Source organism: Mytilus edulis, chromosome 8 (genome assembly GCF_963676685.1).
Source record: "Mytilus edulis chromosome 8, xbMytEdul2.2, whole genome shotgun sequence".
Lineage (NCBI taxonomy): Eukaryota > Metazoa > Mollusca > Bivalvia > Mytilida > Mytilidae > Mytilus > Mytilus edulis.
Window position 1 is genome coordinate 1,431,517 of NC_092351.1, and position 17,450 is coordinate 1,448,966.

At 33.8% G+C, this 17,450-nt stretch overlaps 1 protein-coding gene across 1 annotated transcript in view; it reads right to left on the reverse strand.

Annotated features, from left to right (window-relative positions):
• Window positions 1–1,703: 1,703 nt before the first annotated feature.
• Window positions 1,704–17,450, reverse strand: part of LOC139486679 (ankyrin repeat and KH domain-containing protein mask-like) — a 33,503-nt gene continuing 17,756 nt past the window's right edge. The window contains exons 4-9 of the mRNA XM_071271600.1: window positions 17,128–17,243; window positions 8,430–9,668; window positions 7,567–7,597; window positions 6,650–6,939; window positions 2,515–2,542; window positions 1,704–1,996 (exon numbers count right to left, since the gene is read on the reverse strand). Of these exons, the coding sequence (XP_071127701.1) occupies window positions 1,704–1,996; window positions 2,515–2,542; window positions 6,650–6,939; window positions 7,567–7,597; window positions 8,430–9,668; window positions 17,128–17,243 (1,997 nt within the window). The remainder of the gene's footprint in view (window positions 1,997–2,514; window positions 2,543–6,649; window positions 6,940–7,566; window positions 7,598–8,429; window positions 9,669–17,127; window positions 17,244–17,450) is intronic.

Consider the following 17,450-nt stretch of genomic DNA (forward strand, 5'->3'; position numbering starts at 1 on the left):
TAAAAATTAAAAACACACTCACATACACATTCACCTCAAAATATTTTAAAAACATATACAACTATTTTAATAAATGAAGGAAATTAAGATTTAAGAATGATTATTTGAATGTTTGTCTTTAACGCCACTTCCAGCACCGTTAAGTCAACGCAGCCAATGGTTATTAGAGGAGCAAATAGGAGTGCCTGAAAGGTGTTTGTGAAAACTGGCAATCCTAGTTACCAAAGATTGGAGTCAACCTTACAGACCTTAGTTTTCACACATTAATTATCAAATTAACGAACAACATGGACCACTTGGTCAATAAAGCTTGGATAAATTAAGGCAACAGCCTAAGATAAAAGCTGAAATACAGACGGCACGAAACAATCCACTCTCATAATTTCTTACTTGTTACAGCATCATGACAGTTAAATAAAAGAGGGACGAAAGATACCAAAGGGACAGTCAAACTCATAAATTTTTATGATATTCTTTAAACAACATTATATATAAGTCTTATTACATTTTTGGTAAATTTTGAAATCATTGTTTAAATATGAAACAAAGATTACTTGACATGAGTTGTTATTAGTATCAATATGTGTTAGCCTTTACTGTAGGTTAAATACAAACAGATAAATAAACCAGAATTATAACAAAAATGAATAACAAGATAAATTCTGAACGAAAATATGTACATGATGAATTGAAAGGATTCAAGCATTAGGAAATATTGTCATTGTCTAATTAAATGTGGACTAAAAAACAATGCAATACTATTTAATCATGGTCATCATTTAAATGAAAATATTACATGAATATTTAGATGATAACATGTAAATGAAATATGAGTATGAAGGAGCTAGTAATGATTTGCTCTAAAAATATAAAATGATGTTAAACTATTCTATCATTAACATGATATTTTCGTATGTATTTAGGCTTGTATTAACTCATCGATATATAATGGATTTATTTTTCACGTCAATCGTTCTGATCGGAGCGGGAATATAACGTGCCTGTTCGTTTTTTAATGTGTTGAAATCATGTTAAAGAAATCACTTTGTTTTAGATTTCTATATTTGCATAAACACATCAGTTATACATATTCAACATGTTCAATGCTAGTATCTTTTTTGAGATTATTTAATTGTTTCATTCATGCATAATGTTCTAACTCGTATATAAATAACATGATTTGAAACAAACATGATTTAATTACCCTTTTTCAAATTGTCAGATAATATGAATTATTAAGAAACTAATGTAGGGTTTCAACTCCCTCAGAATAAATTTATATAAGAAAAGCATTGGCCTTTATGAATGATTCTTTTAATAAATTGCAAAGCTTTATAATGTTAATATTCCCTGAGGCTGGCATATCGACTGGATGGTTGAACCAACATGTACGACACATACTGTGGACAGTTTGTTAAATGAATAAAGTTGTGTGTATTTTACGTGGGGAAAGGAGTTGAATTGAGTCAATTTGTATTACAAATACCGTAGAAATTAATTTGTTTTAATCAATTTGTTTTACGCATACTATATAAATTGTGTAGAGGTGCATCAAATAGTACGACCCATATTGTAGAGGAAATTCATTGTATATTGGATTAAGTTGAACGAAAATGTATGACATATACTGTTTCCGAATTTAAGTGCATATCGAATAAATTGTAAAAACAACATTCAGTGATTGACATTCATTATTTACAAAATCATTTGCGGAGATACATGTCTTTTACAAACTGGAAGCCACCAAGATGAACACGTTCCAGTCCAACCAGTAACTTGAATAGAGTAGGTTTTTCTTCAGTTGATTTTTTCCATTTTGTTAAGATATCTGCAGTTTGGTCGTACATCTTTCTGTAATCTGTCTTTGTCTGCTCTATAGAATGAATAGTAATTCCTAGTTCTACACCAAGTTGTAAAGCGCAGTTACCAAGGTTTTGAGGTAGATTTTTTAGGACATCATCATTTGGAATTTCGTCTGGTCCGACATTTGGAAATTCTGTAGAGAAATATGAATATTATTAAATATACGTTGACAAATTTTATCTATCATTTTTAGTTGCCATTTCTTACAAACTTTCATTACCTGAGAACTATTTCATTTATTTATTTAAATCACAAAAAAAATAGGGTACGTTTGGTGTTCATCATTTTTAATGTTACCGTTCTAGAGCAAATGAACATGTGATTGAGTGTGGACATTTCAAATGTGTTTGTCTCAAAGTACTTGTAAATAAAAAGGGCACAACTTTTTGAATTAGTTTCAAATCTTAATGCAAAGGTTTGCACCACTGCAGATACGTTGTCTTTGAATTTGATTGTGTTCATCGACCTCTTTCTAGAGTAACTGTACCTGAATGTTGGAAACATTCAGATATTTAGGTTTCCATTTGATAAATAGATAACTGTGTTTTGAATAAATTTACATTGTGATAAATTGTTCTCAAACTTCAGACAATAAATGATACATAGATATCAGGATGTTGCATATTCAACTGAATGCTTTTGTATTCTTACCAGAAAAATCTGTATATTCTCTAAATACCTGAAATTAAAGACACAAGTATTTTTTCAATAATCAATAAACACAAAGGCAAAACTACTTATGGTTTATATCAAAACTCGCCTTGTAAGCAATTTAATTTCTGCAACTTACACCAGAAGACTATTTCTTAATACTGTGTACTATTTACAAATTCAGTGGTACACGAAACCATAAGAGACCGAAGCCTCAAAATCAAATAACCTTATATGACTCTAATATGAATTCATAGGAACAAATGTGTACTAGAAAAATGTAATAAATGAAGATTATTTACTCTCTTTTCGTCTTCATTTTTATCAATCATTTTAAAAGTTCCAAAAAATCAGTTAATTAAAAATATCATTCGATGACGTCAGCTTCCAAACTGTGGCTTTACATTGCGATGTAGCAAAATTGCAACAGCGCCTGTATATGAAGTATATATCTCCCAGTTGATGCTATTTCAGAGCGAACAAATAGCCATATATAAATTTCACTTGTAAACCAACTATTGAAAACCAACCGAGGGGGGGGGGGTGCAACTTCTATATGAAGGTGAATACAGATGTGCCTCGTGAAAATATCCCTTTTTTGACACATTAAATATATCAATGGTGGGTTGCAATTTCACAAAAGAAATTTGTCACTGGGTCAAACATTTTCATCTTTCGATTAGTGTTAATGATTTTATCGTTCAAGATGTAAAAAAATTAATATATGATAACTGAGGAATATACAATACAATACAATACAATATTTTTATTGTCTATCAAGGACGCCCTAAAAGAGCAGTATAATTACAAGCAATTTGTTACAATGATTCTTATTAATTCTTAATGATATGCAAATGACAAAATATAGAATAAGGAAAATGAGCCCAAAAGTAAAATTAAAACCACAGATATTTATATATGCATATATTGAACATGTAAAAATGTTATTAAGCTGTTTATGGATACCATTAACGCCATAAAATTTAAATTTGGTCTATGAATGATTAACTGGGTCAGCGAATTGGCATTATTTACATTTTTATCAGTTTATCCCTCTCAGTCCAGAGACTGATTATTAGATTACATAGGTGTTTTAGAACTTCTAGATTCTCACAGCCCATTAGCCATATAAACATATTTTCATCATTACATTTCTTTAAAGTCATGAGAAACCTCAAATAAAAAAGATTAATGCATATGCTTTTAATAACTCAATGGATAGTTTTCATTATAAAACTTATGTACATATGCTTTTTTCTGAAGACAATTCTTTAATTTATTCATATTTAGAAGAAGTGTACTTTATTTTAATTGCTTCCTTCCAGCAAGCAATTCCCCCGACATATTTTCCGTATGCAAAGTGACATCAGTGTGACCCATCTCGTAAAAATCCGGTGGTCACAATACGCATGAATGTCCTTAAGATAAACTATTATCTGAATTTACATGTTAAAAACGTGCTCTCTTTCCATGCTTTTTTGTTTATTTTTTGTCGATTGTTGACAAACAGGTGACCATCGTTAAACCTCGGTTTTAAAACACGAACTTTAATTACCTGCCATATTTTCACAACAACACTGACCGATTAAAAAAAAATTGACGATTATACGAAATATACACGAAAAAATTATAAATTACGTGCACAGAAGACTAAGTTTATGATGTTTGTATGCATTGGTTCAAGAATTGGAAGAAAATTATTTTTCACCGGTCACTCGTTTCTTATGACTTTAAATTAGGATAAGAAAAACAAAGTTCCTTAATAAATGTCATTCTGTATGTTTCTAATTTTTTGCATCGTAGGAGAAAGTGGATCTCATCTTCCACCTCCTCTTCACAGAGTTTACAAATACGCTCATAAGCTGGGATGTTTTTGTGCCTCCCTGTTTCAATTGAAAGTTGATAGTCCCCAATCCTTAGTTTTGTTAAAGCCTGCCTTTGTTTAGAGTTTAGCAGGTTTAAATAAGGTGCAAAATTAAAATGAGTTTTGAATAAACGAAATGTGCGAAGTTTATTTTTTTGGTTATTAATACTTCTTACATCATTAAAAATGTTATTTTTCCATTCTTTTAAATATAATCCTTTAAGTTTTCCCATGACTATTTTTTTAATACAATATTTACTGTTATGTAGTAAACTGTTTGGAGTGAGATCCAGAAGCTCCAAACCTTTAAAAATATAACTATACCATGAAGTGTGACCTTTTTCATGTAGGCTTTTAGATAGTGCCAGAGCTTCTTTAAGTAAAATGTCTTCAGAGTTTTCTAAAGTTATCCAATATTTAAGGATGCTTAATAAAATAGACAATTGTATTGGTAAATGTCCCACTTCTGCCATAACAGTATTATTTGTGCTCTTTCTGTTCACACCAAGTATATATTTACAACTTTTTACATTCAATTTTTCAAGTATAAAATCATTACATAGTTTATAAAAAGAAGATGAATCCTTGAGTTTCGAGGGACTGCCAGCACCCCATATTTCTGATCCATACAGTAAAATTGGCTGAATTGTATGGTCAAATATATGAATGAATGTTGAAATTTTTGGAAGTGAGTCACTAAATGATTTTCTTAGTTTAAAAAAAGCCTTTAACCCCTTTTTGTAAAGTTCAGACTTTGCCTCTGTAAATGCACCATATGCTGAAAATACAACTCCCAAATATCTATAATGTTTCACATTTTCTAAAGTGATATTATTGATGGTAAATTTGGAACTTAATAAGCGACCAGATGTGTTAAATATCACACATTTAGTTTTTTCATAGTTTATTTTCAGATTCCACTGCAAGCAATAAGATGACAGCTTATCAAAAGAAGTCTGCAGTCCCTTTTCACTTGAAGAAAGCAATACCATATCATCAGCATATAACAAACAACTCAAGGGACTCTTATTCAAGAATGCTGGATCACTAGAGATATCAAAATCATTCTTTATTTCATTAATCAAGATTTTGAACAAATTTGGGCTTAAATTGTCCCTGTCTTATCCCAACATCAGATTGAAAAAAATCAGTCAAACTATGACCTGATTTGACACATAATTTAGTATTGACATACGTGTTTTTCAATATATGATTAAATTTATCATTTACACCAATTTATCTAAGTTTATAGAAAAGCCCCTGAAGCTAAACTAAAACAAAAGCTTTTTTAAAATCAATAAAGCATGCATACAAAGGTTTACTCCCTTTTTTTTAAATGTTTTTCAATAAGGGATCTGTACGTTTTTTCTTTGTAAATCCTATTTGTTCGTGGGGTATAATATTATTTTTTAAAAGACATTTATCTAATCGTAAATTCAGGACTTTTGTGAATAATTTTCCAACACAGCTATTAATAACAATGCCTCTATAATTAGATGGATCATCTTTAACTCCAATTTTATGAATAGGATAAATATACCCTTGACCCTTGACTCCATTTAGTTGGATACTCCCCTGATGAGGATATAGTATTAAATAGTTTATTAAGTGGTTTCACCAAAACTGACTGGCCACATTTAAGCATCTCATTTATTATTACATCGAAGCCTGCTGCTTTATTATTCTTCAACTCTTTTATAGCTTTATATATTTCATTTTCAGATATGATGTATTCTAATTCATTAAAAATTTAGTTTTTCTCTAAGTTTCTGAAAGAATATCCATTTCTGTATTTGAGTATGTCTCCTTGTTCAATTTTCTGAAATAATCATACCAATCAGTTTCAGATACATTACTTTCTTCATCAGTTTAAATTTATCTTTTGATTTGAGCTGATCAAGCAGTTTCCAGTATTCTTTTGGATTTGTATTGTACAAAAGTGTCCAGTCTATTTATAATCTCTTGGCGGTATGTGCGAGACTTTAGTTTTCTAAGCTTCCTATATTGCTTAAGTGTACTAAAATATAAAGATCTAACATTTGGGTCACTACCATATTTAAGAAAGAGCTTGAGTCTATTGTCGAATATATGAACGGGTTATGATTCCGCTATGAAATATTTTTATTGGGCAGGATTTCACAATACTACAATATGTATGAATGGGTTTTGTTTTTGAAATCCCAGCTGAACATCTGTACCCAAAATCCATGTTGAGATCCCCGTGTGAAAAACAAAGTTCAAAAATTCAAATAAATTGTATAAAGTACAAACCTTGCAAAGAACATGCGTATCAACACCAATTGCTTTCAGTCCTGCGTGCAAATTATTTAATGATTTAATTGTTGATTGTCCTTTTATCTTTGTATTCATCCAGGTATATAACACCATGGTATTTAGCGTTAGAACATCATAGCCGCACGTGTGATTTACATTTTTCCAATGTATTTCTTGTAACCCGAGTTGAAGGACCAATTTTTTACAACTATCAATATCAAGCTGGTTGGCAAGTCTTACCAGATGTTTGTCGCTTGGCAACATTTCCAGGGCATCAACGTGAAGGCCTGAAGCGTATAAAGATTAAACACAGAGTCATATAATCATAAAGACATTGTAGAAAAAAGTTTCCGTTAAAAAAATATATGTTAGTCGACCTTTGTTGAATGACTTTACAAACATATTTTTGAATTGATTGACATTGATTGATAGACATAAAAAAAACTATCTCAAAAACACAACAAATTGGTATGACTATTTGTTCAGCTTTCCTCCAGGGTTCAAATGAGTAAATATATGCATTGCTACGTCATCGTCATGACTTCATTAATTAACAAATTCCAAACTGTTTAATCAGCTAAAATGTGAAGATGTGAAAATGAGAAAAAACAAAAGTCCGTTCTCATATAAAATAAATAAGCAAACACTGAATATGACAGACATTAACCAACAAAAACAACTGAGTAACAGGCTCCCGACTTGGACCGGCATATTACAAATGTAGGTGGGTTGAACATGTGTGATCGATTAATCATTCGCTAACCTAGAGCAGTGTCGTTACAGCAAAACATAAAAATAAACTGTACAAGTAGTTACAATTGACTTAATTCAAATGATCAGTATGAAGCACATAAATAACTACCATCAAACAAAAATTACAAAGCACAATTATGTTCAATCAAACCTTAATTTACCTGTACAATCTGGTGGACATTCTTCCTGTGTCTGATAAAAGAAAGAGAAACTCAGTGTATTTTATAATATCAATAAATATATGCCATTTTTGGAACGATTTGACGTAGGCTTTTGTATGTGATCTAAAGGTAATACAGTTTTCAAGTGGATTTATTATCGCTGTCAATTAGTACTATAACATTAAATATCAAAGAGTGTTTGCTCTTGGCAATTTTAGAGTTCTCTAATCATCCGTAAACATTTATAAAATGCAATATTACTACCGCTGTGTTGATATCTGTATCACAAGTGATGAATCAAAACTTCATATCTGGTAAGAAAAAAATTATATTGTTACATTCAGGGTTGATGTCTTAAAATTTGTGAAATCATTTACCGCATGAATATCTCTGTTATCGGCTTTTTTCGTTAGTACACATCTTTATATTTCAATATATGTTACAATCGACTGATGGGCATCATTTATATAATACACATCTGATTCAGGAGAGGTGCTACTGGTAAATATATTTTTACATTTTACACTTCTGCTAATGAAGATACATTACTTTTCAAAATAAACTGCTAATGGCGTTTACCATGAAACTAGCAATGTTATGTGATCTGTTTGTGTTATCCCGTTTTTGTTTATGATACTTATGAATGTGTTATTAATCTATAGATAGAGCCAGAAGATGCAACATATACATGAAAACCTTTATTAATATTTTGCATGACAAACATGAACATAAACAGGTCATTAAACATTTTGAAAAAAACGTCATATCGGAAAAAATGTTAAAAACAATCTAACATGGATAATACATATTTAAAAAAAAAAAAAAAAAAAAATCAAACACAATCCTTTGTTGATTTTACATACCTTGTCAAAAATCCAAAGCAACGGATATTTAGTAAAATGTTGATTTCTACTGCAACTCCAGCTAGATGTTCGTTTCGCCTCGGAAACAGAAAACACACAGGGGGATCTGTCACAAACTTCCCCGACTTCAATTTGAAAGAGGTTTGATACATCTTTATTTTTATGGCTCTTACCAATACTGGTTAGATAGAATTTCAAAACATCGTTTAAAGTGAATGTCAAGCAATCTTGAATGCTGGCTGCAATATCTGGCGAGATGGTAAACTTAGATGGCATGTGTGTAAGGTAAACGATGATTCTCGTGTCCTCTATAATTATTCTAAACTCGGTTTTACTGTCAACATATAACACGGCTGAGGAGTGATATAAAAGTGAACAGTTGTTCTCCTCTTTAATAGGCCAAATACTACTTACAGCACCAATAAGTTTGAAGGCCAATGAAGACGGTATGGTTCTATTCTGTAATCGATAGACCAAAGAAATGGTTTTGTTTTCAAATGATTTGTCATCCAAAAATGACATCGGCATTTTGTTTTTAGCAGTGCACGGAACCAAGAAACAATCGTCTGTGACTGTCTTGCCTAAGTACCGCTTTGGAAGTACCAAAATATCCAGATGTACGAGGACTTGAATGACATACTCTTTGAACTCATCACATGATAAGTACTGGTCGACTTGTTTTTGTTGCCATAGTTTCAGGAGATCACGTTTTCTTATAATTCCAGTATCCGTCATTTTTCTTAGAATATTTTTCAGGGTTTCAGCTTCGGGCCAAAACATTTCATCAGTGACAAATGACTTCAGGATATTCACCAATGCAGGAGGATAGAGAATAATGAAACTGTTTAGTTCTGGTTGCTTAAAATACATTAGTTTACCCAATGCGTGTTGTGTTAAGAGAAAATCGTCCAGTTGTTTGTCAGAGAGTGCTAGTTCTCCATTCATGGTGTTTGCCTGAGCTAAGTGTGTTTTTAGTATAACATTTATTTTATCTTTTTTCATATTATCAATCAGAAGCTCGAGAGGAACCCAAATCATTGGCCGTCGTTGTCCCCAGGATGACTGGTTCACAGCAAAACTGACAAGTTGGTTTTTCAAATTCTGAATTTCAAGATCATCTTTGTCTGTACCATTTATGAAGTAAACTGGATCGAACACAATGTGTTTATGCATTACATGGGTACCAAACATTTCAGTGACTTTTTTAGCGAATTCTTTTTTCATCTTCTTCTGCATATCCTGGAAGGTAAATGATATAAAATTGAAAACATAACTGCTAATGTTACATTTTTGTTAATGTGCTTTCCCATATTTTGACTATTTTATTGATTGTGACTGTTTATTTAACGCATCATGTAACTGTAACGGAATTTGATGAGACTGTTATTAAAGTGAGAGGGTTAGCGCTATAGAACCAGGTTTAATCCACCATTTTCTACATTTGAAAATGCCTGTACCAAGTCAGGAATATGACAGTTCTTGTCCATTCGTTTTTGATGCGTTTTGTTTTTTGATTTTGCCATGTGATTATGGACTTTCCAAATTGATTTTCCTCTGAGTTCAGTATTTTTGTGATTTTACTTTTGTCTATATGCCTTTTAGTGCTATTTTGTAACATATCTGTTTGTTTATTAGGTCTTTCCACCTTTCCGTGGAAAGACCTATTGAATTTGTTCTGATTATTATTATTTTTTTTTTTTTTTATTCTTCCGCCTAAATTTTTTTCTTGCGAAGTATTGATGTTTCAGAAGATGTCGCTTAGATATTTGGAATATGATGTCGTATAGTTTATACGTTTTAAAATTTTACAACTGCGTAACAAAATACTTTACGTTGTAAAAGTTATCTCCCAAAACACTGTTTTTCTTGTGGCCACTACTCCTTCGCAACCGTAAAAGATTACCACAAATTTATTTTACCAAATTGCTCGTTACTTCTTGAGAATTAGGATATTCATTTGGACCGAAGCTATCCGGAGACTCCATATGAGAGTTATTTCCCCTTATGCATTTGATATAAGTGATATGCGTTTCTAACTGGTAAACCATCAGTGATATAGGCCTAGGGTCTTTGGATTAAGTTCCTTGGTCCAAAAAAATGAAAATAAGGTCAAGGTCAAAGGTCAAGGTCATATTCTTAATTTTAATTTTGGCTTATTTTCTCTACTTTTCAACAACCGTGAAAGATATTGACAAATTCTCTTTACTAAATTGTGAGTTGCGACATGTTGTAACTTATAAATTTTCGTTGGAAGGGTGCGTAAACAATAAATGAGAGTTTTCGCCCATCTTATATTTAAAATCATGCCCATAGTGATATTAGTTATCAAAGGTACCAGGATTATAATTTAGTACGCCAGACGCGCGTTTCGTCTACATAAGACTCATCAGTGACGCTCATATCGAAATAGTTATAAACCAAACAAATACAAAGTTGAAGAGCATTGAGGATCCAAAATTCCAAAAAGTTGTGCCAAATACGGCTAAGGTAATCTATGCCTGGGATAAGAAATCCTTAGTTTTTCGAAAAATTCAAAGTTTTGTAAACAGGAAATTTCTAAAAATGACCACATAATTGATATTCATGTCAACACCGAAGTGCTGACTACTGGGCTGGTGATACCCTCGGGGACGAAACGTCCACCAGCAGAGGCATCGACCCAGTGGTGTAAATAGTTATCAAAGGTACCAGGATTATAATTTAGTACGCCAGACGCGCGTTTCGTCTACATATGACTCATCAGTGACGCTTATATCGAAATAGTTATAAACCAAACAAATACAAAGTTGAAGAGCATTGAGGATCCAAAATTCCAAAAAGTTGTGCCAAATACGGCTAAGGTAATATATGCCTGGGATAAGAAATCCTTAGTTTTTCGAAAAATTCAAAGTTTTGTAAACAGGAAATTTATAAAAATGACCACATAATTGATATTCATGTCAACATCGAAGTGCTGACTACTGGGCTGGTGATATCCTCGGGGACGAAACGTCCACCAGCAGAGGCATCGACCCAGTGGTGTAAATAGTTATCAAAGGTACCAGGATTATAATTTAGTACGCCAGACGCGCGTTTCGTCTACATAAGACTCATCAGTGACGCTCATATCGAAATAGTTATAAACCAAACAAATACAAAGTTGAAGAGCATTGAGGATCCAAAATTCCAAAAAGTTGTGCCAAATACGGCTAATGTAATCTATGCCTGGGATAAGAAATCCTTAGTTTTTCGAAAAATTCAAAGTTTTGTAAACAGGAAATTTATAAAAATGACCACATAATTGATATTCATGTCAACACCGAAGTGCTGACTACTGGGCTGGTGATACCCTCGGGGACGAAACGTCCACCAGCAGAGGCATCGACCCAGTGGTGTAAATAGTTATCAAAGGTACCAGGATTATAATTTAGTACGGCAGACGCGCGTTTCGTCTACATAAGACTCATCAGTGACGCTCATATCGAAATAGTTATAAACCAAACAAATACAAAGTTGAAGAGCATTGAGGATCCAAAATTCCAAAAAGTTGTGCCAAATACGGCTAAGGTAATATATGCCTGGGATAAGAAATCCTTAGTTTTTGAAAAATTCAAAGTTTTGTTAACAGGAAATTTATAAAAATGACCACATAATTGATATTCATGTCAACACCGAAGTGCTGACTACTGGGCTGGTGATACCCTCGGAGACGAAACGTCCACCAGCAGAGGCATCGACCCAGTGGTGTAAATAGTTATCAAAGGTACCAGGATTATAATTTAGTACGCCAGACGCGCGTTTCGTCTACATAAGACTCATCAGTGACGCTCATATCGAAATAGTTATAAACCAAACAAATACAAAGTTGAAGAGCATTGAGGATCCAAAATCCCAAAAAGTTGTGCCAAATACGGCTAAGGTAATCTATGCCTGGGATAAGAAATCCTTAGTTTTTCGAAAAATTCAAAGTTTTGTAAACAGGAAATTTATAAAAATGACCACATAATTGATATTCATGTCAACACCGAAGTGCTGGCTACTGGGCTGGTGATACCCTCGGGGACGAAATGTCCACCAGCAGAGGCATCGACCCAGTGGTGTAAATAGTTATCAAAGGTACCAGGATTATAATTTAGTACGCCAGACGCGCGTTTCGTCTACATAAGACTCATCAGTGACGCTCATATCGAAATAGTTATAAACCAAACAAATACAAAGTTGAAGAGCATTGAGGATCCAAAATTCCAAAAAGTTGTGCCAAATACGGCTAATGTAATCTATGCCTGGGATAAGAAATCCTTGGTTTTTCGAAAAATTCAAAGTTTTGTAAACAGGAAATTTCTAAAAATGACCACATAATTGATATTCATGTCAACACCGAAGTGCTGACTACTGGGCTGGTGATACCCTCGGGGACGAAACGTCCACCAGCAGAGGCATCGGCCCAGTGGTGTAAATAGTTATCAAAGGTACCAGGATTATAATTTAGTACGGCAGACGCGCGTTTCGTCTACATAAGACTCATCAGTGACGCTCATATCGAAATAGTTATAAACCAAACAAATACAAAGTTGAAGAGCATTGAGGATCCAAAATTCCAAAAAGTTGTGCCAAATACGGCTAAGGTAATATATGCCTGGGATAAGAAATCCTTAGTTTTTGAAAAATTCAAAGTTTTGTTAACAGGAAATTTATAAAAATGACCACATAATTGATATTCATGTCAACACCGAAGTGCTGACTACTGGGCTGGTGATACCCTCGGAGACGAAACGTCCACCAGCAGAGGCATCGACCCAGTGGTGTAAATAGTTATCAAAGGTACCAGGATTATAATTTAGTACGCCAGACGCGCGTTTCGTCTACATAAGACTCATCAGTGACGCTCATATCGAAATAGTTATAAACCAAACAAATACAAAGTTGAAGAGCATTGAGGATCCAAAATCCCAAAAAGTTGTGCCAAATACGGCTAAGGTAATCTATGCCTGGGATAAGAAATCCTTAGTTTTTCGAAAAATTCAAAGTTTTGTAAACAGGAAATTTATAAAAATGACCACATAATTGATATTCATGTCAACACCGAAGTGCTGGCTACTGGGCTGGTGATACCCTCGGGGACGAAATGTCCACCAGCAGAGGCATCGACCCAGTGGTGTAAATAGTTATCAAAGGTACCAGGATTATAATTTAGTACGCCAGACGCGCGTTTCGTCTACATAAGACTCATCAGTGACGCTCATATCGAAATAGTTATAAACCAAACAAATACAAAGTTGAAGAGCATTGAGGATCCAAAATTCCAAAAAGTTGTGCCAAATACGGCTAATGTAATCTATGCCTGGGATAAGAAATCCTTGGTTTTTCGAAAAATTCAAAGTTTTGTAAACAGGAAATTTCTAAAAATGACCACATAATTGATATTCATGTCAACACCGAAGTGCTGACTACTGGGCTGGTGATACCCTCGGGGACGAAACGTCCACCAGCAGAGGCATCGGCCCAGTGGTGTAAATAGTTATCAAAGGTACCAGGATTAGAATTTAGTACGCCAGACGCGCGTTTCGTCTACATAAGACTCATCAGTGACGCTCATATCGAAATAGTTATAAACCAAAGGGTAAGCAGATCCTGCTCCACATGCGGCACACGTCGTGTTGCTTATGTGATTACAAATCCGGTAAATAGTCTAATTCGGTAGGTCAAATTCATGAAAGGGAAGGGGATTGTAGTTACGACGTGAGGAACATATCCGATATCATTTGTGAAATGGTTATTCCATAACGGTCAACCAACTCGTGATGGCGTCCGTAAAATTTACGAAGGGATGATTTCAACTTCACCATTTGGAACTCTTGATTTAATAGCTTCCTTGTGAGCAGTAACCCTCTATCAAGAAAATCATGATAGGAAATGCAAGCACGGGAATATCGTATCAATTGAGAGATATATACCCCGTATGCAGGTGCTGCTGGAATGTTGCTACTTAGAAATGGAAAGTTCACAATTGGAAAGCTGAAATCATCTCTTTTGTCGTAAAGTTTTGTCTTCAACCGACCCTCATTGTCAATTTCTAGATGTAAGTCAAGATATGAGGCTGAATTAATTGTACCTGTAGTATCCTTTATCTCCAATTCGATGGGATAGATGCGTTCCACATAGTCACTAAATTTTGAATTGTTTAGTGAAAGAACGTCATCTATATAGCGGAAAGTAGAGTTAAAGGATATTGCTAACTTCTTATCTTTCTTCCTAAGAAGTTCCTGCATGAAGTCAGCCTCATAATAATAAAGAAACAAGTCAGCAAGTAGAGGGGCACAGTTTGTTCCAATTGGGATGCCGACAGTCTGTTGAAAAACACGTCCTCCGAACGTAACAAATATGTTGTCAATCAAGAAATCAAGCATCTTGATAATATCGGTTTCAGTGAATTTTTTGTTTGAATCAGAGTGATTCTTTACAAAGTAGGATTTATCCCTCCCTAAGACAAGATACTTGTAACTACGTTGGCCATTCTTTTTTATGAAGCAAATTAATACCAACTCTTTTAATTTGTCTTTAAGTTTGGAATGTGGAATACTTGTGTAAAGAGTAGAGAAGTCAAATGTTTTAATACTGTTACAAGATGAAAGAGAGTTAGATTGTATGTACTCTAAAAGATCTTTGGAATTTTTAAGTATCCACATCTGATTCACGCCACCTCTAGAATAGGCAGTTTCACAATAACTTTGAAGCCCGTCTTTGATTGCTGATAAAATGGATGTTAATAATTTAGAAAGAGGTTTTGTGGAGCACTTGGAAGACCCAGCAATATACCGCTGTTTGTAAGGACACTTATGTAGTTTAGGTATCCAATACAGTGATGGAAGATCCAGTTCTTCATCTTTGGTTGAAATACCAAAGGAACAAAGAACAGACCTATGATTATCCAGGATTTCCTCTTTGGTAAGTGTCGTGAGGGTATATGTTGAGTTTCCAAGGGAATTGTCTATACCTAATTCGTTTATCAAGCAATTAATGTAATGACTTTTACAGACAAAAACGATGTTATTTGGGGCTTTGTCTGCGGGGACAACAACATATTTATCATGGAGGTCGGATAGGTGTTTAGCAACATTTGGGTCTTTAAAAATTGACGTAGCATGGGCATTGATGGACCCATTCAGCTTCTCAATTCTGATTTGTATTAAGGACCTCACAGCCTTTATCCATTCGGATAGAGTGTCTACGTCTTCCTTCTCGCGCTTAGCCCATTGCCTGGCATAATCCTCGACTGAATCCATCAAAATTTTAAAGTTGTATTTCCAATTGATGGATTTAGGCTCACGATATTTCGGACCTTTCGATAACACGTTTGGTAGAGAAGTGTTATTAACAATGTTAAGGTCACCGGTAATAACGTGGCCAGCAGGATTATATGTGAATTGGGAACTAGCACAAGTGCAATCAGGAGGTTTAGACTTGAAGTCGTCAATATCGAGATCCTGCAAAACGCGTTTGTAATTGAAAATTTTATTTGCAATAGGTTTGGTATAGGTATAAGAAATTATTGGTACGGACTGGTCTTTAAAATAAGGAGGTATTTTCGATTGAACTAATTTATGATGAAGGATATTGCCAAGGTTGACGCCATCGAGACCTTTGTTGGCAAAGGAAAGATTTAGAAAAGATCTTTTCTCTTTTTCATCTTTTCCAATGCGAACTGGCTTGAAAAGTTTGTGACTTGCAATATCCGAATTTATAGCTTGAAGTTTGTATTGGTTTGAATGAGGGTTTGTAACAGTGGATTCCAAACATAAATTGAACAGAGAATGAAGTTTTGAAAGGGGTAATGAATAAAGTTTCGTGCGAATGTGATAAATACCTAACGGTTTTTGTATGAATGGCAGAAGTCAAATAGAGACATCATGCAGAGAGGGTGATGTATAATGACGATGACCATGACTGCGTCTACGTCGAGGAGTCGAGTTGAAAATATTCATCACATTCACCGAGTTACACGAAGGACTAGATAGAATACCTATACCATCAATTTTGTCATTGCAGCCATACGGTGTTGCAGTTCCCAATTGTCTAATCCAGTAGTCTTCTTTTTGTCTACGGAGAGTCGTTGAAAGATTAGGATTGTTAGAGAATAAGGTGATTATTGGATCCGAAAAGTACCCACACATGACTCCTTATCAATGCAAAACTTCATTTGATGTCGAAGTCATTCTGTTCAGTTGTAGTTCTTAATAATTGAAAAATGCGACCACTAATTAACGATCTTGAATATATAGAAAGAAGGTAGGTCTAGCGGAACCGAAAAGTATGCACACATTACAACTAATCGATTTGCAGCTGTTTACCAAACAGGACATATGTCCAGAAGTTCCTCCGAAAGTGCTACAGAAATATGTTTTCAACGATAAGACGGACGTATATACTGACAAGGTGGGATCAGAATAATCCCAATCTTACTGTAGACGGGATTCGATGCTGTTTAGAACACTGGAACGACATTTAATGTACCAAATAACACTGGAATTATCAGCATTTACAAATTTAGGTTTACTTTTCAAAAAGAAAATAATTATACGTATGTGTCTACACTGTGGTTAGATTGATGTTTAAGAGGGAAAAAACAAAAGGTATGTTATCTGTATCTTGTTTTATTGCGCTAACAAACGTGTTTTTGATATCAACAAGATCGTACTACATGTAAATAATTCATTCTTACCTCAGAAATAAGGTCGCTGTGGGTGGCAGCGAACACGATCATAGGCATAGGATCATCAACATCACTATCATCAACACAATAAGTGAGTATAGAATTGACCCAATGCTTCACAATAGCTAGAACAAAAATAAGAGTATACAAGTCATATCCTGTCTACATATGCCTTCTCTATTGAAGAAAAAAATATCATCTTTAAATAAATCAATAAATCCTTGTTATTGAGACACCAAATTGAGGAATATGTTGTCAATTCGTTTGATGTTTTTCCATTTTCGATTTAGCCATTTTATCAAGGAATGTTCTCCGGAGTTCATTATTTTTGT